The sequence below is a fragment of the Astatotilapia calliptera genome, chromosome 11 (assembly GCF_900246225.1).
Source record: "Astatotilapia calliptera chromosome 11, fAstCal1.2, whole genome shotgun sequence".
In the NCBI taxonomy this organism is placed as follows: Eukaryota; Metazoa; Chordata; class Actinopteri; order Cichliformes; family Cichlidae; genus Astatotilapia; species Astatotilapia calliptera.
The window spans coordinates 21,336,270-21,362,429 of record NC_039312.1 but is presented as its reverse complement, the minus strand read 5'-3'; the positions used below and the strand labels follow the sequence as shown (position 1 = coordinate 21,362,429).

At 42.5% G+C, this 26,160-nt stretch overlaps 1 protein-coding gene across 8 annotated transcripts in view; it reads right to left on the bottom strand.

Annotated features, from left to right (window-relative positions):
- myh14 (myosin, heavy chain 14, non-muscle) overlaps positions 1–24,563 on the bottom strand; it is a 30,092-nt gene extending 5,529 nt beyond the window's left edge. For 2 of the 8 annotated variants that reach the window (XM_026185952.1, XM_026185954.1), the window contains exons 1-34: positions 24,200–24,561; positions 20,287–20,467; positions 18,114–18,320; positions 16,981–17,137; positions 16,010–16,037; positions 15,015–15,129; positions 14,067–14,114; positions 13,728–13,739; positions 12,570–12,662; positions 12,407–12,470; positions 12,105–12,203; positions 11,868–12,011; positions 11,558–11,772; positions 11,313–11,465; positions 10,838–11,011; positions 10,419–10,592; positions 10,183–10,297; positions 9,824–9,892; positions 8,526–8,731; positions 8,320–8,441; positions 8,098–8,167; positions 7,848–8,008; positions 4,304–4,412; positions 4,026–4,157; positions 3,704–3,910; positions 3,464–3,601; positions 3,081–3,204; positions 1,854–2,025; positions 1,556–1,768; positions 1,330–1,474; positions 1,038–1,244; positions 821–925; positions 464–616; positions 33–281 (exon numbers count right to left, since the gene is read on the bottom strand). In XM_026185952.1, the coding sequence (XP_026041737.1) occupies positions 33–281; positions 464–616; positions 821–925; positions 1,038–1,244; positions 1,330–1,474; positions 1,556–1,768; positions 1,854–2,025; positions 3,081–3,204; positions 3,464–3,601; positions 3,704–3,910; positions 4,026–4,157; positions 4,304–4,412; positions 7,848–8,008; positions 8,098–8,167; positions 8,320–8,441; positions 8,526–8,731; positions 9,824–9,892; positions 10,183–10,297; positions 10,419–10,592; positions 10,838–11,011; positions 11,313–11,465; positions 11,558–11,772; positions 11,868–12,011; positions 12,105–12,203; positions 12,407–12,470; positions 12,570–12,662; positions 13,728–13,739; positions 14,067–14,114; positions 15,015–15,129; positions 16,010–16,037; positions 16,981–17,137; positions 18,114–18,320; positions 20,287–20,454 (4,548 nt within the window). In that variant the 5' untranslated portion in view covers positions 20,455–20,467; positions 24,200–24,561. Of the gene's footprint in view, positions 1–32; positions 282–463; positions 617–820; positions 926–1,037; positions 1,245–1,329; positions 1,475–1,555; positions 1,769–1,853; positions 2,026–3,080; positions 3,205–3,463; positions 3,602–3,703; positions 3,911–4,025; positions 4,158–4,303; positions 4,413–7,847; positions 8,009–8,097; positions 8,168–8,319; positions 8,442–8,525; positions 8,732–9,823; positions 9,893–10,182; positions 10,298–10,418; positions 10,593–10,837; positions 11,012–11,312; positions 11,466–11,557; positions 11,773–11,867; positions 12,012–12,104; positions 12,204–12,406; positions 12,471–12,569; positions 12,663–13,727; positions 13,740–14,066; positions 14,115–15,014; positions 15,130–16,009; positions 16,038–16,980; positions 17,138–18,113; positions 18,321–20,286; positions 20,468–24,199 lie in introns of all 8 variants that reach the window. The other 6 variants (XM_026185959.1, XM_026185957.1, XM_026185953.1 and 3 more) reach the window with 6 other exon arrangements.
- Positions 24,564–26,160: the final 1,597 nt, after the last annotated feature.

Here is a 26,160-nt window from a genome sequence, read left to right as displayed (position 1 = left end):
GCGTATGTGAGAAGCAGTGGTATGTTTCTAACCTGGTCAAATTTCTTTTGCCTTTTTTCGAGGGCCGTGCAGTTCTGCCTCTCTCTCTGCAGGGCAATGGTCATGTCCTCTATTTCCTCCCTCAGTCGCTCCCTCTGCCTCTCCACTCTTTCTTTCTCCTCCTCCTTCTGTCGCTCTCTTTGAATGGCACTGTCCAGCTCTCTCTGGAGCTTCCTGCGTATCTCATCGCCAGCTTCCACGGCACTGTTCACCTCCTCTGACTGCTTACGTAGCTCTGTCAGCTGTAGAAGTAAAACAGACACAGGGTGCATACATAAGTCATAGATATAGACAGAAAACTTTACATTTAATACTGACTGTCTGAAGGAAAGCACTTCTGTGATTTTATGAAAAATGTTAACTGATATCTTTCTAAAGCAGCAGTTTAAGAGGTAAATAAAGTCACTGCGGCCCTCAGACTTACCTGCTGGCTGTGAGTTTGGATCTGTCGGCTCAGCTCTTTGCCTCTTTCCTCCTCCTCCTCCAGTCGTTCCATCAGTCCATTCTTCTCCTCCTCCAGTGCTCGCACCCTTGAGGCAAGGGCCATCTTCTGGCGACTTTCGTCCTGTAGCAGTTCCTAAAAGAGAAGAGCAATGGTGCATATGAGGTTGTTTTTGAGTCATCAGTGGATCAAGTTCTTTTAATTTCCTACAGTCAGAGGATTTTCTTCTGGACTTTAAAGAAATAGTTACTTTTTCTTTTTTAAACATGAGGAGTCTGTAACAGTCAAAGGCTAATGTCCAAATCAAATGCAGCCTTGGTGTCTGTGTGCATTTGTTACCCTTGCATCATGCAGCTGGCTCTCCAGGCTGCTCATTTCTTTAGCGAGCCGAAGAGACTTGGAGTCAGAGGAGGACAGATTGCCGGAGAGGGACTCAATCTCACACTAAAAGAGACACATTTAGGTTAAATTCATTCAACAGAACAGAAACAGAATACTTCTTTACTGACACACCTTAAAACCACAAACCAGTAAACTGGTACCTATTCATTTGTACCTGCAGCTTGTGGATTCGCTCCTCCCTGTCCTCCCTCTCTCTGTCAGCCTGAGCCAGACGGGCGCTCAGTTCCTGTAGCTGGTTATCCGCCCTCTTACGACCCCTCTCGCTCTCTGAGCGACTCGCTTGGAGGCTTTTGAGCTCAGAGGTCAAATTCTGCCTCTCCTCCTCCAGCGCTGCCTTGGCTTTATCAAGGGACTGTCGTGCCTGAAGCAGAGCATGGGTGAGACACGGTGAGAGACTGCGCATGTCTCCATGCATGTGCATTTGAATTTTTCTGTGTTTCTCGTACTCTCTTGCTGTTGTCCAGCTGCTCCTGCAGGCTGTCTAAGGCAGCACTGTGTTTGACTCTGACTTCTGAAAGCTGGATCTCGTGCCGGCGAGTCTCCTCTTCAACACATCGTTGGAGCTCACTTAACTCTGCTTCCCGTCGAGACCTGTGGAGTTATAAGAAGTGTGAGTTCTGGTCTGATAACAAAATCACTAAATGTAAACTTTGTTTTGTCCTCATCATCTACCTGAGCTCCTGTTGTGCAGCTGTGCTGTCCAGAGTGTCCTCTAGCTCAGTTCTCAAAGCCTCCAGCTCCTCACTCAGGTCTCGCCGTTGTTTCTCTGCTCTTTCCCGCATCCCTCGTTCATTCTCTACTTCCTCCTTCAGCTCTGACACTTGGGACAAGGCCTCCCTTAGAGACCTCTGAGCTTCAGCACGGCGTGCACCTTCTTCCTCCAACCTGAGAGATTCACAAAAAAACTTCAAAAATCCATTACAGGCTTATATTTTAGTTACTGCGTCTCTGATACTTTTCTGTGTCTCACCGGCCCTGCAGGGAGGTGATTTCTTTTTCCTTTTGAGCCAGACTGCCTCTCAGCTCAGAGGACAGCATTCCCAGGTCTGACAGCTGCTCCTGGGCCTCCATAGCTTCACTCTCCATCCTCCTTTTAAACTTCTCCTGTTCTAAGCGACCCTGCTCTTCACGCTTTAGGCGCTCTGCAAATAGCAATGGAGTAAGTTACAAATCACAGAATTTAAACAGTAAAGTTATTACAGTTGTAAATAAGCCTGCATTTCCCCATCCACCCACCAGATGTCACTAAACTCCTGTCATGCCACACCTACCTCAACTTGTTTCCACTTTCTTCATTAGTACCTGTACTTATATCTGTTCTCCAACAGTAAACTACCTTAAAACAGTTCTTGGCTGCCTTGTTCACCCTAAGTTTGAGTCATGCTCCTTGCTTTGACTGCAGAAACCCTGACACTGCAAAAAATAGACTCCTCCATTCAGTAAGGGTGCACAAAAATCAGAGTTTTGACTATTTTGTTAAATGTTCAGATATTTTTATAGAATTCTGGATTAGACAGTTAAACTTCAGACTGTGATTTAAACCATTCTGTTGGAGTTATTTTACTGTCAAGTAGCTGAATTTGGGCTTAAGAGAGAAAAGGATAGTGCATCTATAAGGTGCCTGAACAGAGGGAGGTATGTTTGTCAAAACAAACCAGTGAGTGACAGAAATAAATCATTACTTTCTGATTGTTGCACATCAGTTACACTGTACAGCACTAATAAATACAAAAACCCCTCCGCACTACCATCTGGGATGGTGTTGCATTCCTGTAACTGGGAAGCAGGCTGCACCTTCAGCAGACCTGACACGTGTAACTGCAGCTCTTGACAGACGAGTAGACTAATTCGTCAAATCTTTGAGATCAAACAGGAATTTTTTTTACCTGCCTGAAAGATTCTTGCAGGTGTAAAAGCTCTGGACATATTTACTTTCAAATAAGTCTTCCGCATGTTGTTTTCGATCTAAGTACAAATGGAGCTCTTGATTTTAAAGCTTCATGCAGCGACATATGATCTCTGTCTGTCTGTCTGTCTGTCTGTCTGTCTGTCTGTCTATCTATGGGCATGTGACGGGACTCCAGCATCCATTCCTGCTGGGACACCTGCTTCTTGAATACATAAATGTCAACCTTAGTGTGATTACTTGTGTGGAAACAAATTTGTGTGAAGGTCAAAATTCGTTTAGCATAGTTACCCTCCAAGTCAGCGATGACAGCTTCCTGTTTGTTCTTGAGCTTGTTCAAACTTTTTGTCTTTTCCTCTTCTTCAGTGAGCTGGTCGGTGACCTCATTCAGACGCTCCTCCAGCTGTTTCTTTTCCTGCTCAGAGAGAAACGATGATGCGTGAAACATTTTTTTATTAGTAACTGTGCAGGAATAATTGCTTTCAAGTAGCAACCCTTCCTGACCCATTTTACCTCATTGCAATCCCAGTCTCATCATGTTGAATGAAGCCAACATAATGAAGAAAAATGTAAGTGTGCAACTGTAATTGTATTGCTGTAATGCTTGGGTTTGCTATTAAGGTTGTGAAACAACCTTTTTTCCATTGCTTGACAAAATTTAATGTGACGCTCACCTTGCCGAGTCGGTCTCTTTGCTCTACTGCAGTGACCAGGTCCGTCTCCAGACTCTTTACTTTGGTCTCCAGGGTAACCTTCTCCAGCAGGAGGCGTTGTCTGGCGCTTTCCTCCTCCTCTAACTGCTCTTCTAGGTCCTGACAAAACCAGAGAAAGCAATGTCAAGGTAAGCTTGTTTTAATGTCAATTTACAATCATTCTTACAAAGTTTTGACATAAAAAGACAGCAACTTTATAACCTGTATATTCTGCTGCATTTTCTTCTTCTCATTGGCCAGTTGCACACCCCTCTCCTCCTCTTCCTCCAGTCGAGTCTCCAGCTCGCCCAGAACCTCCTCCAGCTCCTGTTTCCGACTGGCTAACCTGGCCCTCATCTCCTCCGCCTCTGCAAACAGCTCTGCCTCTGCTTGCAGCTGGTCAGCCAGCACTGCCTTTTCCTCTATCAGCTACAATGTGACAGAAACGGAGGAGTGGTGATGAGTGAGGCCCCGACTGACAGTAAGACAGGCAAAGACAAAACTGTGGTGGATAGGAAGCACAATGAGGATGAGGTTTGTTTACCTGAACGTGCTTCCTGTCCAGCTCTGTGTAGTCCTGCTCCGCTCGGGTGAGTTGTTCTTTGGCTTTTTGTAGCGCTGCTTCCCGGGTTTGGATCTCCTCATCCTGTCGTGTCACCTGCAGCAAGGGCTTCACCTGTTTGGGTGAGATGAAAGGGGTAAATATAAAGAATATTCCCAATGTTACAAGGTTTTCTACTCTCACACTGCCTTGCCTTTAGTTGTATATTATGTTTAATGTGGGTTGCATTTCATGTCTATGTTGAGAAGTTTGCACAGCACCTTAGTAAATAGTCGCCACCACTGCCAGTTCCTGAGTTTGAGGTAAGCAGCACAGTTCCGCTGCATCACCCTCAGAGCACTAAGCTGCTGTTGCTTCTTCAAAAAGGCTCTGAAAGCAATAAAACAAACAAAATGCATCAATGAGAATCACATTTTTATTTAATATTGCACAGTGTCTAGAATTAGAGGTATTAACACGTGCTGTATTCACCTGAAAAGGTGCTGCAATATTGAGTAATATCAGCAGGTGTTTGACAGGGTTAACAAACAACTTTCAAATTATTGGTAATGAGTTTTGGTCCATATAACTATGTTTTACCCTGTTCTCCAACACACCTTCCACATATTTACTTTGCTGTTTTAGGATATCACTAACATCGTGAAGTTTATTAATAAACGTCATTATTGGGGAGACTTTTTCGGGACATGGAAACTTTTAGACTAAAAATTAAGTCTTGTTATTCTTTAATAAATCTTTAAACAATAGATTATGTAAAACAACTGAAACTTATTTTGTGTCTTAAATGTATGACAGAAATGTACCTGACACCAGATTAATCAAATGATGTATAACAATGAATAGACTTTTTTCCATTTAGTCACCAGTGTAAACATATAACCATAATGAATTATGTAATTCAGGCTTTGCCAAATACCTTTCAAAACTGTTGCAACACCTGAGTCACTGATAGGGGCTGACAAATTGTTAAATATTAATGCTCCTTTAAGAGTGAAATACAAAACTGCCAACTGCACAGATACTAGCGCTGCAGAGAAACCTCACCCGTACTACATGTTTATCGTCCTCCATCTCTTTTACCTCAGGTAGCAAAAAAGGCTGTTAAACTGACCAATAACTAAAGTAACATGAATTTCATCTTATTCAAATTCAAATTTTATTTGTCACGTACACAGTCATACACAGTACGATATGTAGTGAAATGCTTGGACAACTGCTCGTGACCTAAAGAAAACAAAAAAGGAAAGGCTATGAATAAGATAGGAAATAAATATGAAAAATTAAAAAGGGTAAATTTAACTAGGAAGGAATAAAATATAAATTAAGGTTGAAAATGAAATAACTGTACAACACAAATTAGAATGAAGGGTAAATTTAACTGGGAAGAATAAGATAAAATATATAAATTAAAGTTGAAAATAAAATAACTGTACAACAAAATACACAATACACAATATAGAACTATATAAGAATGTATGAAGAAATCTAAATATAAATAAATATATACACAATAACAGCAGCTGTACAAGTATTAACTGGAAATGAAGAATATAGTGACCAGTGTTGTGCAAAAACAAAGTCCAGAAAGTCCAGTGTGTGTGTAAGAACCATATGTGTGGGTCAGTACTGTGTGGTGGTGTGATTGAGAGACCGTATCGCCTGCGGGAAGAAGCTCCTCCTCAGTCTCTCTGTGTTGGTTTTCAGGGAGCGGAATCGCTTTCCTGACCTCAACAGAGAGAACAGTCTGTTGTTGGGATGGTTGAGGTCCTTCACGATCTTCCTGGCCTTGGTCCAGCACCGCCTGCTGTACATTGAGTGCAGGTCAGGGAGCTCGGAGCGGATGGTGCGCTCAGCTGACCGCACAACCCTCTGTAGAGCTCGTCTGTCCTGCATGGTGCTGTTCCCGAATCAGGTTAAGATGTTTCCCGCCAGGATGCTCTCTATGGTGCACGAGTAAAAGTTCCTGAGCACCTTGGAGGGCAGTTGGAAGTCTCTCAAGCGTCTGAGGTGGTAGAGACGCTGTCGGGCCTTTTTCACCACGGTGTTGATGTGACAGGACCATGACAGGTCCTGCGTGATGTGAACTCCGAGGTATTTGAAGCTGTCCACTCTCTCCACTGGGCACTCGTTGATGACGGGGGTCTGGTAGTTCCTCTCCTGCTTAGTGCTGAAGTCCACTATCAGCTCCTTTGTCTTACTGACATTTAGAAGGAGGTTGTTCCTCTGGCACCAGTTCTCCAGATTCCTAATCTCCTTCACGTAGGCCGTCTCGTTGTTATCAGAGATCAGGCCCACCACGACGGTGTCGTCAGCAAACTTGATGATGGTGGTGGAGCTGGTAGTGGCCACACAGTCATATGTGTACAAAGAGTACAGCAGGGGGCTCAGAACACACCCCTGGGGGGCTCCAGTGCTGAGAGTGGTGGAGGCTGAGACATGTCCGCCCATCCTTACTGCCTGTGGTCTGCCAGTTAGGAAGTTGGAGATCCACTGACACATAGATGAGCTGAGTCCCAGATGCTCCAGCTTGGTGGTGAGTGTGGAGGGAATTATGGTATTAAATGCAGAGCTGTAGTCTATGAAGAGCATTTTAACATAATTCCCCCTTCTAGTGTCCAAGTGAGTGAGTGATGTGTGGAGGAGATGAGAGATGGCATCGTCTGTGGAACGATTTGGACGGTAAGCGAACTGTAGTGGGTCCAGTGTGTCTGGTAGTGAAGAAATGATGAAGTCTCTGACCAGGCGTTCAAAGCACTTCATCACTACTGAGGTGAGGGCTACAGGGCGATAGTCATTGAGAGAAGCAGGGTGGGGTTTCTTCGGGACAGGAACAATGATGGACTCTTTGAAGCATGTGGGGATCACCGACTGAGATAAAGAGATGTTTAATATCTCAGTGAACACAGGAGCTAGCTGGTATGCGCAGTCTCTTAGGATACGACCTGGGATGCCGTCTGGTCCTGCTGCTTTCCTGGTGTTCACTCTCTTGAAGGCTCTCCTTACTTCATGCTCGGAGATGACGAGCACGTTTCCGGTGCTGGCAGTATCTTCCTGTCTGCAGCCGTTAGCGCCGCTAACACTAGCATTGTTGGAGACCTTAGCTGCAGCCTTGAAGCGAGCATAGAAAGTGTTCAGCTCGTCTGCCAAAGTCACGGCCGCGTTCGTCATACCAGTTGTTGGTGTTTTATAGTCCGTTATTGTCCTTAGTCCCCGCCACAGGCTCCTAGAGTCACTCTGTTGGAGTTGTGACTCTAGTTTCCTCCCGTAGCGCTGCTTCGCCTCTTTCACCGCCCTCCGCACGTTATATGACGCGGCTTTGTACGGGTCCATGTCCCCCGTCATGAGTCCCGTGTTGTAGGCAGCGGTGCGGGATCTCAGAGCGTCGCGGATGGTTTAATCCACCCACGGCTTCTGGTTGGGAAACGTTGTGATAGTCTTTGTCTCCACGGTATCATCCGCTAGTTTCCCGATGAATCCCACAACCGCTTCCGTAAACACGTTGACGTCATCGTCGGAGCTGTTTCTGAACATGCCCCAGTCTGCGTCATCGAGTGCGTCCTGTAACGCGGCCACCGATTGATCCGTCCAGCGCGCGACCTTCCTCTGAACCGGAACTTCCTGTTTCAGCCTTTGTTTGTATTTTGGCATGAGGAAGATGGCGGCGTGATCAGATTTGCCAAACGGGGGGCGGGATTGTGCCTTGTAGCCGTCCTTCCATTTATATTTTATATTGAATTTATATATAAAAGACATTAAAAACTAATGAGATGCCTATAATAGTTCTCTATTAGTAATTAGTCTTACTTGCGTGAGAGAAAGCCTCTGGCAGCGCTCTGGAAGCGTATGATGGTATCAGTTATCTTTAGGTCTCTTTCTTCTTCCAGGTGAGCTAGGACTCCAGCTCTGAAGAAGACTTTACTCTGACCCACCCTGAACAGGTTTTTATCCAGCTCTAAAGCACTGATCTAGAAGAGCAGCAGGGGAGTTGGTCAAGCTTCTATCTGAACAACTGTATGTAATGCTGTGAAGTTTTAGCTGCTTGAAAGTTACATACCATGAGTTCTGATGCCTGTTTGCCATCCATGAAGGTGCGAGGAATGGCATTAGGGGTTAGGATCTCATATCTGGAAGACAAATGATAAATGTGCGATTGAGTGAATGATACGATGAGCAGAAAGGTCTACTGGCAGGTGCCATAAAAGATTCTTAAAGTGGCATGAAGTGTGTGCGTGTAGTTCACACTTCACGAATCAAAAAGACCATCACAAATACGCACCTCTGTCTGAACTCCTGGAACGGGATGCGGTTAGGGAATCCTTGTCTGCATATACGGATGCCCTCCAAAACACCATTACATCTCAGCTGGTCTAAAACCAGGTGAGGGGAAAGCTTACCGGCCTGAAGAAAAGTAAATGGGTAAAGAGTCAGCAGAAAGAAGGCTATTATCTCTTCTCACTAGTTCATCCTGACCGCCTGCCTCACCCTCTTCTCGTGGTTGGGGATAATGCAGCGGAGGAAGTTAGGGTTGGTGTTCCTCAGTGTGGCCATCAGCTTGGTAAGAGACTCCTTGTAAAGCTGCCCAACAGTCCTAAACATTCCTTTCTTCGTCTTCAGTCCTGCTGCTCCAAATGTGACCGGCGCGCTGCTCTCTCCTGACGACACCTGGTCCAGACCCACAATCCTGTCCACTAGAAGGAAACAGAGCACAGGGTCTCACTTTTGGCAGAAATGATCAATTAGCTGAAGTTAAAAATAAATAAATAAAAAAGCATGATTTGGCATTTCATGAGTGAGTGAACAGGTTAATGCTATTACACAATAGCAACAACACCTGGTTTCATATCTCCCATCAAGCTCTGGACAGAAATAATATATGAGATGGATTTCGGCCATCATTAGTTTTTAAAACTAGAACCATAGCATCTATTTCCACAGCCAGTACACACGCACACACACACTTAATACAGTGCATGAGTTTCACAGGTAATGTTTTTCAAGCTCAACCTGTCAACTTTGGACATGTCTGCACAGGCAAAGCTGCAGATCTGCCTGAAAAGACTGATGGTTTATTTTGTTAAGTGTATGAAGCTAATTTCATACACAGGAGTAAAAAGTAGAAAGAACAGAGAGGCCAGTATCACCACTCAGATCAATATGCTCCAGTTCATCAGATGTGATCTAAACTAAAAAAACACACTGATCACTGATGACTAAAGCTAAAGGTCTACACTGGTTAAACCATGCTACGCTATTTACATGTCAATACTCTAAAGCAACATGTTGCGTCTCTAAAGCTGATTCAGGATCACATTTCTGCACGCAAGTACGCTTTCATTTTTTTTGTTTAGAGACCATGCACGTTAATTAACATGACTATAAATGTGTCCGGGCCAACCAATTACTCATTTTAAATTATTGAATTGAATTCAATAGAGCTCTTCTAGTTACAGGCAGACACTCTAAGGTGATCCTGAATGTGGCTTTTGTGACAAATGAAGTGAAACTTCTACAGACAAGAATCACTACGAGAATTACTATCAGTGAAGAAATGTGTCACCACAGAGTTACGGCACTTGTACTGAAGGCCAAAAACGTGGTGAAAGAGAAATTAGAGAGCAACACAACAGCACAGAGACAACATGATACAACACAACACTACCACAAAAACATCAACTAAAAAGAGGGGAAATGGCAGAAAAAGCAATAAAGACAACAAAAACTGGGCAGCCAGCAAACAACAGTGGCCGGAGGGAGGATTGTAAGGAGGTACAAAAACCTACTGTCTGCGCCATTAGTCTGCAGTGTGGCATAGGAGTCAAAGAAGTACACACGAGGAAGAGTTTGAATGTCTGATCGGGAAGCATCAGGAGACCACAGGGAGCAAGATCATAGGAAAGGAAAGGAGCCCAAAAGGGATAAAGAGCAGGCAAAAGAGGAGAAGACAAGAAGGAGACAGAACAGAAGAAAGCGAGAAAGAAACGGCATGTAAGAGAGGAGAGAAATGTAGTAACGTTAATACATTTTTGCACCAGAATAGCTTAAATATTTATAACTGGCACAGTTGCAAAAAATGCTGAAGTTTTCAATACAAAATCTGTAAAGGCAGCATTTAGAAAGTGTGTGAAACAGAAAGTCTCACCCTCTTTCCAAAGCTCTGAGACAAAATGATCAGACGACTGGTGGAGAAGAGACGCCACATTGTCGTTCAGGGGATCCATGTTCTTCACTAACCAATCATTTGCCTTGTAGTCCACCTGTGGAAGGAGAGGTCACATGGTAGAAATCAAAGCTGAGACAGATCATCACTGAAAGTCAAAACGTGGGTTGCCTAAATTTGAAAGGATAGATTAAAGAAAAACAAAAGTCAAGGGATACCTTTCCAGCGTAGTGAATAATGGAGAAGTCAGCTTCCCCACGTGGCTGCTTTGATTTGAAGAATTTTGGATGGCTGCCTTGCTCAGCAGACAGCTTCTCCACAAATGAGCGATCTGTGGCCCGAGGGAACCAGCACTCTTCATCAAGAAGAGCCAGAACACCAGGTGCGTTGGCCTGACATGAATAGAGGGGAAATTATTAGCAAAATGTGGATTTCCTCATTCAAAATGACAAAATATTAAAGAATTATTTGATGCTGTTTGCTTGTATTAGTTAATCAGTGGGCTCGTTCACAATATGCACTTTATTTAACTATAAATAAACAATCCGTTGTCCCATCTGTATGGAAAACACATATCAGTTATCAGCATCTAGTCTCATCTCATGAAAAGTAAAAATGTGTTTTAGTATGCATGTACTGGTCTCTCGATGAGGTCAATGCAGGGCTGTAAGTCCAGGCCAAAGTCAATAAAGTTCCACTCGATGCCCTCTCGCTGGTACTCCTCCTGCTCCAGGATGAACATGGTGTGGTTGAAGAGCTGCTGCAGCTTCTCGTTGGTGTAGTTGATGCACAGCTGCTCAAAGGAGTTGAGCTGCATAGGATCGGTTTAGAAAAGCAAACAAAGATAGAAAAATTCATGTTATGTACACTGAAAAAGTACAGGTACATTGTTGGATTTGTAAAGACATAAAACTGTATATAATTCACACCACTGCACATCTGTAATGCTGTTTTATTCTCCACAAAAAATACAAATATAATGCTAGAAATATCCCTTAATGTTACATGTTTCACTTAATTACAGACAATTTATTATATTTTGAGAACAAAGTCATCCTCTGTGCTAGATTGGGTTAAACTTCTCACTATACTGCATCATCACATGAACACACCTGGAAGATCTCAAATCCAGCGATATCAAGGATGCCTATGAAGGAGGCTCCCTGTCTCTGTCTGCGATCCAGAGCTCTGTTGATCCTGTGGACCAGCCATCTGAACAGACGCTCGTATGTTGCCTTTGCCAGGGCCTCCACAGCAAAGTCAGCCTAGGAGAAAATGTATGTATAGTCACACTCCACAGGGACAAATGTTTGTTTATGTATGAGCATGTGTGCCTTTTTTGCATATAAGATCTTACTTGTTCTTTAGTCTGGGCTTTCTGCACATACTCTCGGCCTACTTTGATCCTTGGGGTGAGGATGGCCCGAGTGAACTCCAGCACATTGATGCCCAGCAGATGGCAGAGTTTCTGAGCAGCTGTGTTATCAGGCATGGACGCCTGGTCATGGTTCTTCTCCTTCATGAAGGATATATTCCCGAACTGGAGCACAGCAGAGATCACCTTCAGCATGGCTGCAGAGAAGTAAGACAGGGAAGAGGAAGGTGATTCATAGCAAGGATTGAAGACACAAAATACCCAATTTTTTTTCCCGCCTCTGTTCTCTTACACATCAACTCCTCGGGGTTGAAGCCCATAATAGCCATGGAGTCCATAGTCTGGGTGAAATTCTCTGAATCGCTCTGACCAGGAACAGGTATCGAGCCTCCACTGAGAAAGCGATACTGATCAGCAGTTCCTAAGAGCAAGTCCGCTAGAGACATAAAATACAGCAAGTTTTAGACACAGTTTACTAGTCTGTTTTGCAAAAATAGCATATATGTTTTATAATGACACTTGTATTCACCTCGAGTTTCCTCTGACGCTCCACATAACAACTGGTAAAAGATGTGGAAAGTCCTCTCATCCTTGGCCTGACGGGTGGCCCGAGACTTTTCAAGGAGGTCTGAATTTATATAGTTATGGATATGTGCAACCATTTTAAAGTTGTTTCTAGTATGGTACACAGGTAAACCCTTAAATGCTTTCCAAATGAACACGGACAAGCAAGCATTCAAGTAAAAATTCAGAAAGACCGTCTGCCTTCTCACTCCCCTTTGCTGTAAAGGCAGGAGGAAGTGCAGTTTCACAAAGTAAGCAGAAAGATACAGGTTTCAATGTTGGCACCAACAATGTATCCCGCCACGTCAAAATTGATACGAATGAATTTACCCTGAAAAAGCAGGAGAGGTGGCTCATGTTTCAGTTCATTTCTTTTTATACTGACGGCAGAACTTTATCTATCCGATTAATGAATCTAGTCAACTCTTACAAATCTAGAGGAGTTATCGTTCTTGACAGTCTTTGCGTTGCCGAAGGCCTCCAGTATAGGGTTGGCCTGCAGCAGCTGTCTCTCCAGCTCACCCTGTGAAACAGAGGAGACGTCTGATCAGACAAAACTACAGACATGACAGCTTCACAGAAAGACTTCTATGGTGGCCTCTAGACTAAAATGCACACGTTAACACTGCTCTGCTGAGAGGAACTAACGATCTGTTATGTAAAATACAAAAAAATACATGACTCAGTCTTGAAGAGCAGTGACACATACTGATGCATTTTAGGGCCCAATATAGCATCCAACACACTCCCCATTCCCCGTCACAAGAACAAATGATTCTCAACATAATTTAAATACTTGTCTCTCATTAGCAATCCGTGATAAGGGGATCAATTATGTTGCACATTTGCTTTTCATATGTTTAATAACTTCCTTTTTGAAACCTTTTTATTGATTTTTAAAATCAATAAAGGGCTACTATCGACTTGGTTGAGAAGCACTGTTACACAGCGAGATGTGAAGCTACATATTGGCTGATTCAAGCTCGCTGCAATGCATTATTGCAGTTGTCGCACTGCCGATGCAGCAGCTGACGATGCAGCAGCAGCCAGCAATGAGCATCAAAGGAGGTAGTTACAGGAGATGGTTTTATGGCAAAAACTATCAAAGAATGCCAGTCAGTCAACACAAAAGGCAGACGCACACAGAGAGAGCAAGAGGCCAGCCCTTTGATAGCGACAAAACACAGAGCAAACAATGTGTGCACTGCACACATTAACAAAGCCATATAGTTGAGTATGTACACTTCAAACGCTGTACACACAAACAGCTGCAACAACACACCCGCTCCCACATCATTCAATTGCATCATGTTCAGTTTGTGTTATTAAAACCACATCTACAGCAGAAACACTTTGCAACCACCTGCCCGCTGAGTATAACAGTAGAGACTGAACTAACTACCAGAACTAAAGACCCACAAGACCACGGGTTATTCAGATGAAAGTCAGAAAGAAGGAAGATATGATTCTCACTATGAAGCAAGACAATCATATCAGGTCCTGTAAATATTCTACAGGAAGAGTTTCACTTTTAAAAAAGGACTCCCCATAAATAAAAACCCAAGTTTTCTAAATATTTCATACTCACATATTGCATACTCTGGTGAATTGTGTGTGGAAAAAAAATGAAGTTTTAACGGGGAGGAGATTGGGTGGATGGACAAACATGTGGATTGGATAAACAAACAAACAATAAAAAGACAAATAAGACAAATAAGACAACAATCATAACAACAAACAAAAGAACAGAAACAGTCTAAATCGAATATACTGTCTAGGGCTTCACTGTTAATGAGCAACAATATCAGCATGACAGTTCAATGGTTTAAGGTTACTCTGCTTTGAGTTAGTTGGAGTTCATTAGGCAGAAATCAGGGCAGGAGAAAAGCAAAAGTAAGGACAGGGCAGCAAGACAGAGTTAACTCACCCTGTTCACTATAGTGCTGCCTCTTGTTAAGGACCTAGAGCCGTCCATCTGAACATGCAGGCAAGAGAGAAGGACAGTGCAGACGAAAGAAAATGAAGGAAAAACCAGTGCAGGAAGGAAGGTAAGAAATAATGCTCAGAATGATTCAAAGAGGAAGCCCACTCCGAGCTAAGATACAATAAACTTAACTGCACCTACAGAAAACCTGGTATGTCTTATCATATCAATTAACAGGGAAGAAGAAGATAAAGAAAGAAAAAAAAGAAAAGAAGAAGAAGAAGGAGAAGAAAAGGAGTGCTAGCTCATGAAGTTGGATGTCAACAATGCAGGAGCTAACATATGGTTTTATAAGGAAGGAAGCTGACTCGACATGATTGTTAGACACACAATGCATTTTGGAGAGTAACACTCAATATAAACACAACAGTTTAATTTACAGCTAAGCTCCACAGCCTCCCTTTAATAATCACTTAAAACACTGCAGTACATGAGTCACAGAAAGTAAGACAATCTTTTCAAGCTGTTTCAAATTAGTTTTTAGTCTTTCTACACTAACAGCCCCTGTTTTTAGACCCAAAGTTAACTGTAAGACATCAAGAGTAGCGTCAGTCTTTCTTTACATATACACCAGCTGGGCAGCATTTCACGCTTAAAACATGCAATACTCTTCCTAGATTGGTGATTTAGTGGTCGAAGACTGCCTAATACGTAAACAGCAATGTCAACCTGAAATAGTTGTAACTGGGTTTATTTAAACTGTACAGTATTTAGAGTGCAGACTGCAGTTATTGGTTTCTCACATCAATCCTTAGTTATTTCTTCACCCATTCTATCCTTCCTGTCATTCCCCTCCTGTTTTATTCCCAAGTTTCTATAAAGCCTTTCTGTATGTGATGTGTTCTCCAAGCTGCTCTTCTTCTGTTCTGTTGCACCTCTGCTGTAACATACCTGCACAGCTTCCTTTTTTCTACCCAGAGTGCCACCTTTATGGGAGGAGGCAACATGAGCCAGATACTGGATGACTTTCTTAGTGTTCTCCGTTTTCCCAGCTCCGGACTCTCCTCTGAAATACAAACACAAAACTATGTAAGGAACACAGCTAATTCCCCTGTTGGCCTAAATGTTCGGTCTTCAACATATGGTCTCAATCATGAATTGGTATATATAATTTTTACAGAGAGAGAATCCACATGAACAAGTGGCCAAACGCACACTAGTCACAATAATAAACATTAGAGCCCATGCAGTGCATTCAAAGACCACAGGTCTAAACAGAAGGCAGGTGTGAAGGATATAGGCTATGCTAGTGTTGTTGCTTTTGGAAAATAATGGAGGAGAAAGGAACAAAAATAGCAGCTGTAAAAGATCTGAAAGAATCAGCCGAATTGTTCCACACACACACTTTGAGACTGACTCGAGATGAGCCTGATTTGGGAGCCTTGACAATGACAGGAAGAGTCTGGCAGGAAGAAGAGCAGGATGGTAGGATCAGAGGCAAGCAAGCAGGTAGGGTGCACACAGACAGGAGGCTGGCTATATTCACAATATGGTACTGAAGTCTTAGTCGATTTTCTGTGTTATTTTTCGCTCAATTATAGAAACTGTGTACGTAGCTACATGGAAGAATTACTAAGATGTAAATTTACTCAGCTGAGATTTTTGTTTTTTTCTTGGAAAAAATATAAAATCCCAGATAAAATCTGAAATTATCACATTTTCCTCTTCTGATCTATATAAAAGGACCAGAGTGTTTTGATTTGCACCACATTTAGTTACAAATATAAACACATGAGTGCATGCAGGCCTCAATGCATACTAATTAAAGGAAATGCACACCGAATATACAAATGCAGAAGGACTCCAGCAAACACTAGAAAATTCTCCTCCCAAATGACAAAGCATGTACACAGAGACACACTGATGGCTTGCTGCAGGCTACTCACGTGCAGAGGATTGACTGATCTTCTCTGTCTGTGGGAGAGAAAACACGTCACAAGGTCATGGGGGCGACATAAAACGCCAACCGTTCAACAACAAGTTTGGCTAAAATGAATAAAAATGAATTACATAAATGACATATGATTCCTTGAAATAACACACTGTAGATTGCTCCATGGGAGTGAAGAGGCTTTCTAAGGCATTAGCTGGCTCATGTTATATTAAACCTCCACCCCCACAAACTGGGCATGAAGTGCTGTGGAAATCCATGCAGCCAAATAAATAAATATTCTGTGTATTTGAGCCCTTTTTCTCTGCATGTCAGTCACTTCTTTTCAATAAGAGCTGTAAAGCAAAGCTGGTCACCAGCTGAACTGGTCTCTCCAGGCTGCCAAACCACTCAACACTGGTAGTCAATGGGTGGACACTGTTTGCAACATTGCTTGCATTTGCTTTTAAGATTCCCACGCGCTCAGCCTGGAGGAATTCATACTGGTCATACAGGTTGAATCACCTCGGTAACACACCTACCCTTAAAGAGGTGTGAGGTAGTAATTTCGACTAAAGAGTCTCATCTGCCCTGTTCTGTTATCTCAGGTAGTCACTCAAAGGCAGAGACATTGCTCAACCGACCCTTTCTGTCTCATTTAATAAACTCTACATGAAAGGCGGGGAGGGCATGAAAAGTATCTGTCAGTAATTGCTATTACATGTAAAGTTATGCGGTTAACCACAACGAATACACAGTTATATCACTGGATTGACTGTTCGTTAAAAGGAGTGCCACTCTTGGAAATCTCAGTTGTAAAAATACCATCCCGTATATTTGTTTTAACTTTTCAGGCTTTTGATAAAAGCCAGGAATATACCACACCTTGAAACAGTATTCACAATGTGGCTTAGTGATCAAAGATCACGGAACATGTACAGGGTCAGAGTTAACTAAGGGTTAGAGGTCACAGACAGTACTAAGTACCTTGCAGCATGCTGCGATAAGCAGCCTCTGATATGGCGTAGATGTGAGGGGGCATCTCGTGGCGTTTCTTGCCTCGGTACATTTCCACAATGGATTCTGTGTAGATTGGCAGGTTCTTGTATGGGTTCACAACCACACAGAAAAGCCCTGAATATGTCTAGAAGAAAACACACACAGGAGAGAGAGATTCACACTGACCTAATTTTGCGTGGGGGATGTCAATCCCAGCAGAATATAACTGTCTTACCTCTCATAGTCCTATTCTTTATACTCTATAATTCAAAAATACAACTTTATGAAGAAGATAGTGAGTTTAATGACTGTTTTTCAAAATCTGCAACTTTTCTGACCTCTGACACACTTAATACAAGTAATTTAGGCCAGACTGCAGTAGACTGACAAAAATTACATGTTCTGTGGGCGGCCTGTGTAAAATCTGCAGTATCACGATCTCATTAAACTGTTGCTTTAGCAGAAAGCACAGAAGGGAGGCAACAGTGCTGCCAAGATTGTATAGAGCATCCTGGGTTACATATTAATGCACAGGATTGTGCACAGAAGGATTGATTTTAAAAATTCAAAGAAAAATTGCACCTCTTGTAAACACAGTCAGTGATGACACACAGTGTGTCAACACCAATAAAGCTCCCATGATGATTGCTGCATAAATGAAAGTCATGAAAGCCCCCCACACCTATCTTATCCAATAGTATGATACACCCTTCAAAGCTATTCCAACAATCTCTCTGCGTTCCTGACTTTCCACCTCTTATTTAGCATCCTCCATTATTTACACATCATTAACAGGAAGCTCTGCATTTAATCGAGTCAATTTTCTTTATGTTATTTCACTTTAAATGCCACTTCACTGATATCTTACATCTGCACCCCCCCCCCCCTTTTTTTCCAGCAGAAACTGAAGATGCCCCCATAGCTGCCCCACACCCACACAACAACTTCGTAAACTGACTCCACACAAGCTGAAATGCATCTCTTACCGATGCATATCAGCTTACACAAGAGATCCCACCGCACTTCACATGTACACAACATCCAGGACTTCACGTGTCCAGCGACTGCTTCCTCTTGCTCATGCATGTGTGTACAGTGTGAGCTGTGGTTGGTGCACTCACATAGATCAGGCCAGAGTAGTATCTCTCTCTCAGGTTGTGCAGCACCGACGCTTCATTGAGGCAGGTGAGGTCGGCCATGTCCTCCACTTTGCTGAAGCGCGGAGGGTTCATACGCTGCACCTCCTCCCTGGACAAGGTCACCCGCCGCTGGCTGTCTGTCAGCTCCACCTCCACCTCATCACCGCGCTCCTCTCGGATGCTGGCAGACTGGATTTAATAGAAAAACATTGAGGAGTTTTCACCTCGTAACTGAGAACAAAATGAAACTTGTTTAATAAAAGGATTTTTGGGCAGACTGTTGGATCACAACGATGCTATGAAGATGCTACTTGGCAGACTCAAAATCACTCAGAACAGCTTTCCAAACAGATGACACTTATAATAAATGTATCTTTGACTTAAAAAACAAACGAACTGTTAAACAGTTTCCTGTATCAAGCATATTAAGCTGTATAGTTCTATTCAGCTTAGAGGAGAACAGAAAGCCTGCACATCAGGTCGAACTTCATTCACATAACTTGAAGTTTGCTAAAGAAAACTGCCAAAATGAATGCACACATTTACTACACCTCAGAAGAAGAAAAAACTCCTACCCACATTTAAAATACAGCAAACATTGTAACTATATTTAAAAAGAAATGTTTGTCAGAATGGGACCAAGTGTTGTTTGGAGCATGAGTGTCATTACATTTGACAGCATGACGAGAATAGACGGTGACAGATGAGGACAGAGACGACCTCCTTTGTCACGCTGCTGATCTCGTGCTTGTTGGACAGGAAGTACTGATCTCAAGCTCTGACCATGTTGCAGGACCCTGCTCTGCTGCATTTTATTCTCTCCACTACTTGATATGCACAACACGCAAAATGTGTGTGTGTTTGTGCGTGTTTGCATTCATGTGGGTGAATGTTAGTCACACTGAACTACCAGCTAAGAATATGAAACTAGATGACAGTGTGCATGCCTTTCTCTGTGTGTGTGTGTGTGTGTGTGTGTGTGTGTGTGTGTGTGTGTGTGTGTGCTTGATCATGATTGTAAAATGAAGTCAGTGTCTCTGCAAAGGCCTCTTTAACATTGGGAGGCTGAAGGAGCGTATTGTTCTATTCATAGAGCTTTTTTATGAAACGAGTCCAGCAGAGACAGAGAGAGGCTGTGAGACAAATCTTCAAATTCTTATGTCACTTCCTTCAACATGCACACTGCAAACTTGTCATGAGCATTAGACAAGTAGCAAGGTGAAGTGAGACAAATAACATGAGGGCCTCATGATCAAGGCTGTTACAGTTAACCAAATAAGGTGTGAAAAACATTTTAGATAAATGAAATAAAGATAAATTCTGAACTGAGACATGTGCTTAGTTTTAGTACGGATCAATGTGGTTAAATGTTTCAGCACAACAAGCATGGTGACGCTTTTGTTTGTTCTTTTTACTGGAATGTCTAAATGACATCAAGTTTTTTTCTTTTTACTGTAATATCTTTTCTGAGCTTGTGAAAACTTGTCCATGATGGATACACCCACATTTAAATTGTAAAGAAAATGAAACTAAATATTTTTAAAGACTAAAGGCCAAACTGAAATGAGCAAATCACAACTGGAAACTAAGTGGAAGTAAAACAATTTAAATGACAAAAGTAAATAACGTAATCAAAAATATTAAATTGTAAGACTGTGCCTGTGATACTAACTACACTTAACCCTCTGAGGTCTTATCAAGCTGACGTGCATGCTTAGAGGTAATAGAGGTAGAGGTAATCGCTGCTGATGACTTAGACCTTACATAGTTACATATGTAAGTAACCATCACAAATCAAAAGTAAATAATCCAACAAGATGAATAAATAGAGCACTGCTATAGTAACAAAAACCTCCTCAAACATAAAAAATGTGACACACACACACACACACACACACACACACACACACACACACACACACACACACACACACACACACACACACACACACACACACACAGCCCATGTCTGTGCCTGACCTGTCTGACACACCTTTAACTAAGGGCACACACTCAGGGCCAATAATTCACCAGGGGATTAACAAACTCAGACAGTGGAAGGAAGGAATGAGAAAACAAGTGAAACTTGTCTATTGTGTTAACATCCTGCATTTGAAATGTTTGTGCTCGTGCACCGCATGTCATGGCAGCTCACCTCGAAGCCTTGTTTCTCTGAGGGCACCCACACCAGCCTCTTAGCTGCCCAGTCAGCCTGGCTGGCAGCAGAGAACATAGAGTTGTTGGAGTTGGGAGACCCTGGCGCTGTGCCCGATGACAGGAAGCGGGTGACATCGTTGGCACCGCCCCCCGTTGGCCTGGACATGGTACTTCTGGCACTAGGTAAGGAGAGAATTAGACATGAAAAAAAGGGCGCAACAAAAAGTCATTCCCTGTTGAGCCACTTCTTGCCACAGGCCTACAAACTGGAGCTCTGCAGAGGATATAAAGGACTGTCGTACTGTGATACTAATGTGATTCTGTGCCAAGACATCTCACACTTGATGTGCAACCAACCACGCACCCACATATATAGGAAGAGCAATAGTAGCACGCAAGCCATATCCAGCCGAGTTTTGGCCAGCGATGGCCTAATTGAAAGACACAGCAAATCAAGGAGAAGACAGGAATGAAAGAAAGACAGAGAGATGGCTGGGTGGAGAGCTGGAGGGGTGGAGGAACAGCGAGATACATCAATCCACTGAGTAAACTGACATGACAGTGAAGAGGGGGAAGGATGGGAAGGGAAAAGGGTGGGAAAGCAGTAAGAAGAGGAGATCAAAATGGACTGGATCTATTGTTAACTTGAAATAGATAAGGCACTAGAGCCCACTGGACTCAGCAGAGATAAAACTGTAGAGGCCCTCTCACTGAGGACTTGGACACAGTGGTGCCAAAATGCTGATTCGCCTTAGGGGCTGGGGTCCTGTGGAAGACGAGGTGACAGTCTAAAAGTAGCAGCTAATCTAACACATGAAGGCAAACTATAGCCAGGATCACTGCAGTACTACAACATAATGATTCAGCTACTCAGACAACTAAGAAATATACTAGGAGGGGCAATAAAGCCAACCAGAAAAGCCCGGTTGCAGGTGTGGCAGCTGTTACCACTGCTTTATTTATTTTATTCATCACTTAATGAGAAACAATCAGTAAAACAAAAATGAATATTTGATGCTATTTTAATCTCTTTGAATCTCTGAAAGTAAAGTGAGGACATTTTGAGTTGATATTGTGAGCTGCTGACGTGATAATGTACATTATTATAAATTATTACATTATGATACTTTCTGACTTTTAACAGAACAAAAAAAATTTATCTAGAAAAAAAAACGGAAATGTCAAAAATGCGCTCAGAGTATGCTGAACTGAAATCTATGTCAACAGCAGAGATGCTCGGAGTGGAGTAAGGTATAGGTGCTTTAGGTGGCTCCCCTAATGCCAAGGGGTCACCACAGCAGATGGTTATCCAGGCTTTTTGATTTAGCGCAGATGTTATGCTGGATATCCTTCCTGATACAACCCTCCCATTTATCTAGGCCTGGGAATAGAACTGGGAATGCAGGAGCTTGTATCCCTCAGGACTGGGTTTCAGTCTCCTCCTGGTCTTAAACTGCAGATGTTTCATGTGTAAAGCAAATTTGTTATAACAGCTAAAAAAAAATTATACTTTTTTGCAGATTTGCCTGGTGATTCTATGCACACATTTCATTTTTGTCCTCATGATACTGATATTTAAGTTGGTTTAGATAATGTTTTTTTTAATCTACCCAAATAAAGGCCAAGAGGTGTTTTAAGACTTTCCATATCTTCTATTGAACCAGGAAGCGAAACTCTTGAGATTAAGACCTTCTTGCAAAAGAGAATCTTAATCTGGGTTGAGACAGGAAGCATTAACTAAGCAGGTTTTTTGATAATGGGAGAAACTGGATTTCCCAGAGAAAATCATTGTAAGCAAAGGGAAAAACCTGTTAACTGGACAAGAAGGGCCAGGGTTTGAACCTGGGACCTACTTACTGTACCACTGATAGCAAGATGGTTTTATTATCTGTTAGTTAACAGATAATTAGATTCCCTAAAATAACATTAACCTTTTGATTAATCTTTCTAGCATCCCAGCTTCAGCTATTAGTGTCATGTTAATATAAATCTGTGGCATCTGATGGTCTAAATGGTGAGTATGCAGGTGATTTTTTTTTTGTGTGAGGTCATTGAAATTAACAGAATTCAGTTTTATGAAGGAATGAGCTAATACACGTTCCTCTGAAACAAGCACAAGGGATTACCTTTGAACAAGTCAAGTCTGACCAGACAGGCTTTTGTGCCGTCGTATAGGGTGAGTGTGTTAGCTTTAGGCCTATCCTCCATGCTTTAACAGGTATGTCATCGAGCTTGATTCTTGCTATTCATCTCACTTTTTTTGGCCCGTCTGTCCCCAGCCCTGTGATTACCATACCTGTAACCTTAATACAACTGTGGGTGTGGAGTAAACATGCTGACAAAAGAGTCGCCACCACCCAGACAGTCAGTATGGAAAATATGTGATCCCAGGGTGACATAAAACAGCTGTGCAACTGTTATTAAGTTCAAACTTCCCACATGTGCCACTCAGCCCCAAGTCTATTTCTTACTACTTTCTCATATTTCTGGGTAATGTAGTTTTAAATAAATATAACAACAAACACTTTATTTGCCTGGGACTATATACAGACTATTTCCAGGAGAAGAGAAACATGGGTTTACTGCAGCCAGCATTGATGAAGTAATGTACAAACATGTCATGTGAGTGAATCATGCGGCTGACTAATATGCATTTAATACCTCTAAATGCCACAAAGAAATGTGCTCTATCGGGGTTGGGGTAAAACTTATTAGCAGTCAGAGTGTATTGTTCGTTTTGGGCTTAGAAATAACAATCTGACATATGAATTATGTCTCTACGAAGAGAAAATGCATGAGATGTAACCTGTTTCCACAGGCTATTCTTCAATCAGCCCTATCATCAGTCAGGTCTTTGCATTGTCAGCTCTGTAACTGTAGTGCACGATGCTGCTGAGCCTCATCGATGCCACCGATTAACTTGGAGCAAACTCCTTGCACAGGCGGTCGTATCCCAGGATGTCGCAGTACATCGTGGACTAAAGCAGCAAACTCGTCCTGCAGCAGCTGGAGTTGCCAAACCTTGACTGCTCTCCTCCATAGCAACACCCTGAACACTGAGCAGCAGCCCTTAGACAATACCTTGTGAGTTTGAACTGAGGTCATTCACTGCGGGGGTCCTCTTTTCTCTGTATGTGTGTGCGCGTGTAATTACTGTGTGGGTGCTTGCGCGTGACGGGTGGGGGAGCTGGAAACGCCTTTTCTTCAGCTTTGATGCCAAGTGGCACACAGCATCGGGGACGATACCGTGGCATCTGCGCACTTAAAGCGGACACGTTGAGGAAAAGGTGACATTATTATTAAAAAAAAAAAACCACAGGCTGTAATAATTGCAGTGCGGCGCCTGCAGGAGCAGTCCAGCTGCGAAGCTGGAGCTCTGTGAACTAACCTGCATTTTCAAACCGTAGCTTCAGCTCAAATGGAAAAAAAACCTGACGAAGACAACCACACCTTGAACGTAAGACATGAAAAACCATATGGGCCCCAGCCTTTAAATGACTGTGAACGGCATGCATGTGGCAGCCACAAAAACAGCCTTTTTTCCTATCATCATTATTATTTATAACAATAATAATATTAATACCACCATCATTACCATTATTACTATCACACAAAAATCACAATGGACCAACAGATTTTGGTAATATGGGTCGGAATGTTAAAAATAAGGTCGAATAATTGCTTTTCTTGGCCAGACTTCAGGTCATTTCGATGAAAGGCTTTTTTAGCACAAAGACCAATCCTAAATTAAATGCCCCCAGCCCCTCTGCTGTTTCACATTTAGGCGTTAAGCCACCGCATTTAGACTAACCATACGAGGTTAGCCAGCTCCACTAAAAAAATGATACGTTGAGGATATTACACTGGCTATTTACGAGTTGGATTAGAGTAAAGGCAATTAAATGTCTTACCTTCAGGTTCCGCTTTGAGGTGTGGATAAGGCTGCGGTGTGAGGGGAACCGGGATGAGGCTGTTTCTTGGGTTATTTTCCTGCCTGATAGGTGTGTAGCGTACCGCATATGCGGCTTTTATCATTGCATTGCTCTCACAGTGGAGCAACACACACTCCTCGGTGAGAATAAAATAGACAGAGAGCACTGAGGGCAACTCGGCGGCTTCAGCCTCGGAGAAGGACTTCCTGCTAGCGGACCAACCAAGTACGAGCAGACGGGTTTTAGACAGGTCTAGAGAGAAACGAGTCCAATCAAAATCTAGAACCGAGCCGTAGACCCGCCTCTTGAATACGACGGGAGCTTTCCGCCCTAAAACGGTCATAAAGCGCTCGCGCTGACGAATCGAGACAACAGCGGCGCAGACGTCTCCGCCTTTAACCAATGCTAACTGCCGTGAGGCGGGGCTTCTTCTGAATGACATGGCAAACAGCAAATCGGAGCGCTGGAGCAGGTGCCGTGCGGCGCTCTCGCGCTACAGTAGGGGGATTTGCGCGCTCTTTGTTTACCACTGACTGGCAGCGAGTGTCTGCAGACGCTGATCTGGGATCGGAATCGTTTGACTTCACCTTCAAGCTCAATACAGGGTTTCTTGGAAAGATCTGATTCAAGGTGCCTGATTCAGATCACCCCAAATTTCCAAGAGTAGCACGGTTAGTAAATAAGTAAATATTTACACCAATCATATCAGAGTAATAGCGAGAAACTATGAAATCTCAACTTCTGCTTTAAAATTATATATTTGTTTGCACGCAAAACGTAACGCATATATTAAATAATATTAAATTTGTCAATAAAATAAAATAAATTAAAATAATAGAGAGTCTAGTCCTTGTATTTGTGACTGTAACAATAATACTGTACTGTACAGTACTCTGCTTTGGTAACTACTGTCCATGATGTAAATATGTAAAAATTGTGCTTCTATTCTGTGTCCTGTTCTGTTTGTATAAGTGTGTTTTGGCTGCTGATACAACCAAATTTCCCCTTGTGGTATAATTAAAAGATTATTCTATTCTATTCTATTCTATTCTATTCTATTCTATTCTATTCTATTCTATTCTCTAATACAGACCTACATGTCACAAAATTCCTGAGAACCTTTAGAGAATGCCCCACGAGGAATTACCATAGCATAAGCAGGAAAACTTTCTTTTTCTGTTCAACTTGGCATGTTTTTTTTGTTGTTTTTTTACCCCACCCATTTGTTCATTGGGTGGGGTAGGTTTACACCTATGGGTGATTTAGAATCACCGGTTAATTCAGTTCCACTAATTGTATGTCTATGGACTGTGGGGGGAAGCCAAAGCACCCAGAGACACACGGAAAGTCAGCAGCTAAATATTGAAGTCAAACTCAGGACCTTCTTGCTGTGAGGCAAAAGCGCTAACCACTGTCCCACCGTGCTGCTTGCTCAATAAAAGAAAAAAAAAAGGAAACAAGCTGAACAGCAGTGAATTAATGATTTGCATCAAACCCTTGTTTATATTCCCTAAAAAAAATCATATTTGGTTGACTTGGTTACATTTATCACCCGTGCCACACCTGCTCTGTGTCCTTTTAGTCAGAACACAATTCTTTTCGCGGGCTGTGTTTCTACGTCTGATTCATCAGCAGTGATATAATTTTCATTTAATATTTGAATTTTGATAAGAAAATAAGGGGTAAACATATTAATCAAATTACACTTGATTACTACAGTTTCACTTACATCATAAAGTTTTTTTTTCCCCCTTTATAAATAACTCAGTAACTGTTTAGTCACATTTTCTGTAATTGGCTGAAATAATCACTGAAAGTACAACACAAGGAAGATATTCATGTAAAATTGCTGCAGTGGAATGTCCTTTTAAAACATAGGCTAACTGGGTGAAGTACAGAGAGTGCAAGGAGTATAAATAAGGACACACCCAATAATCACA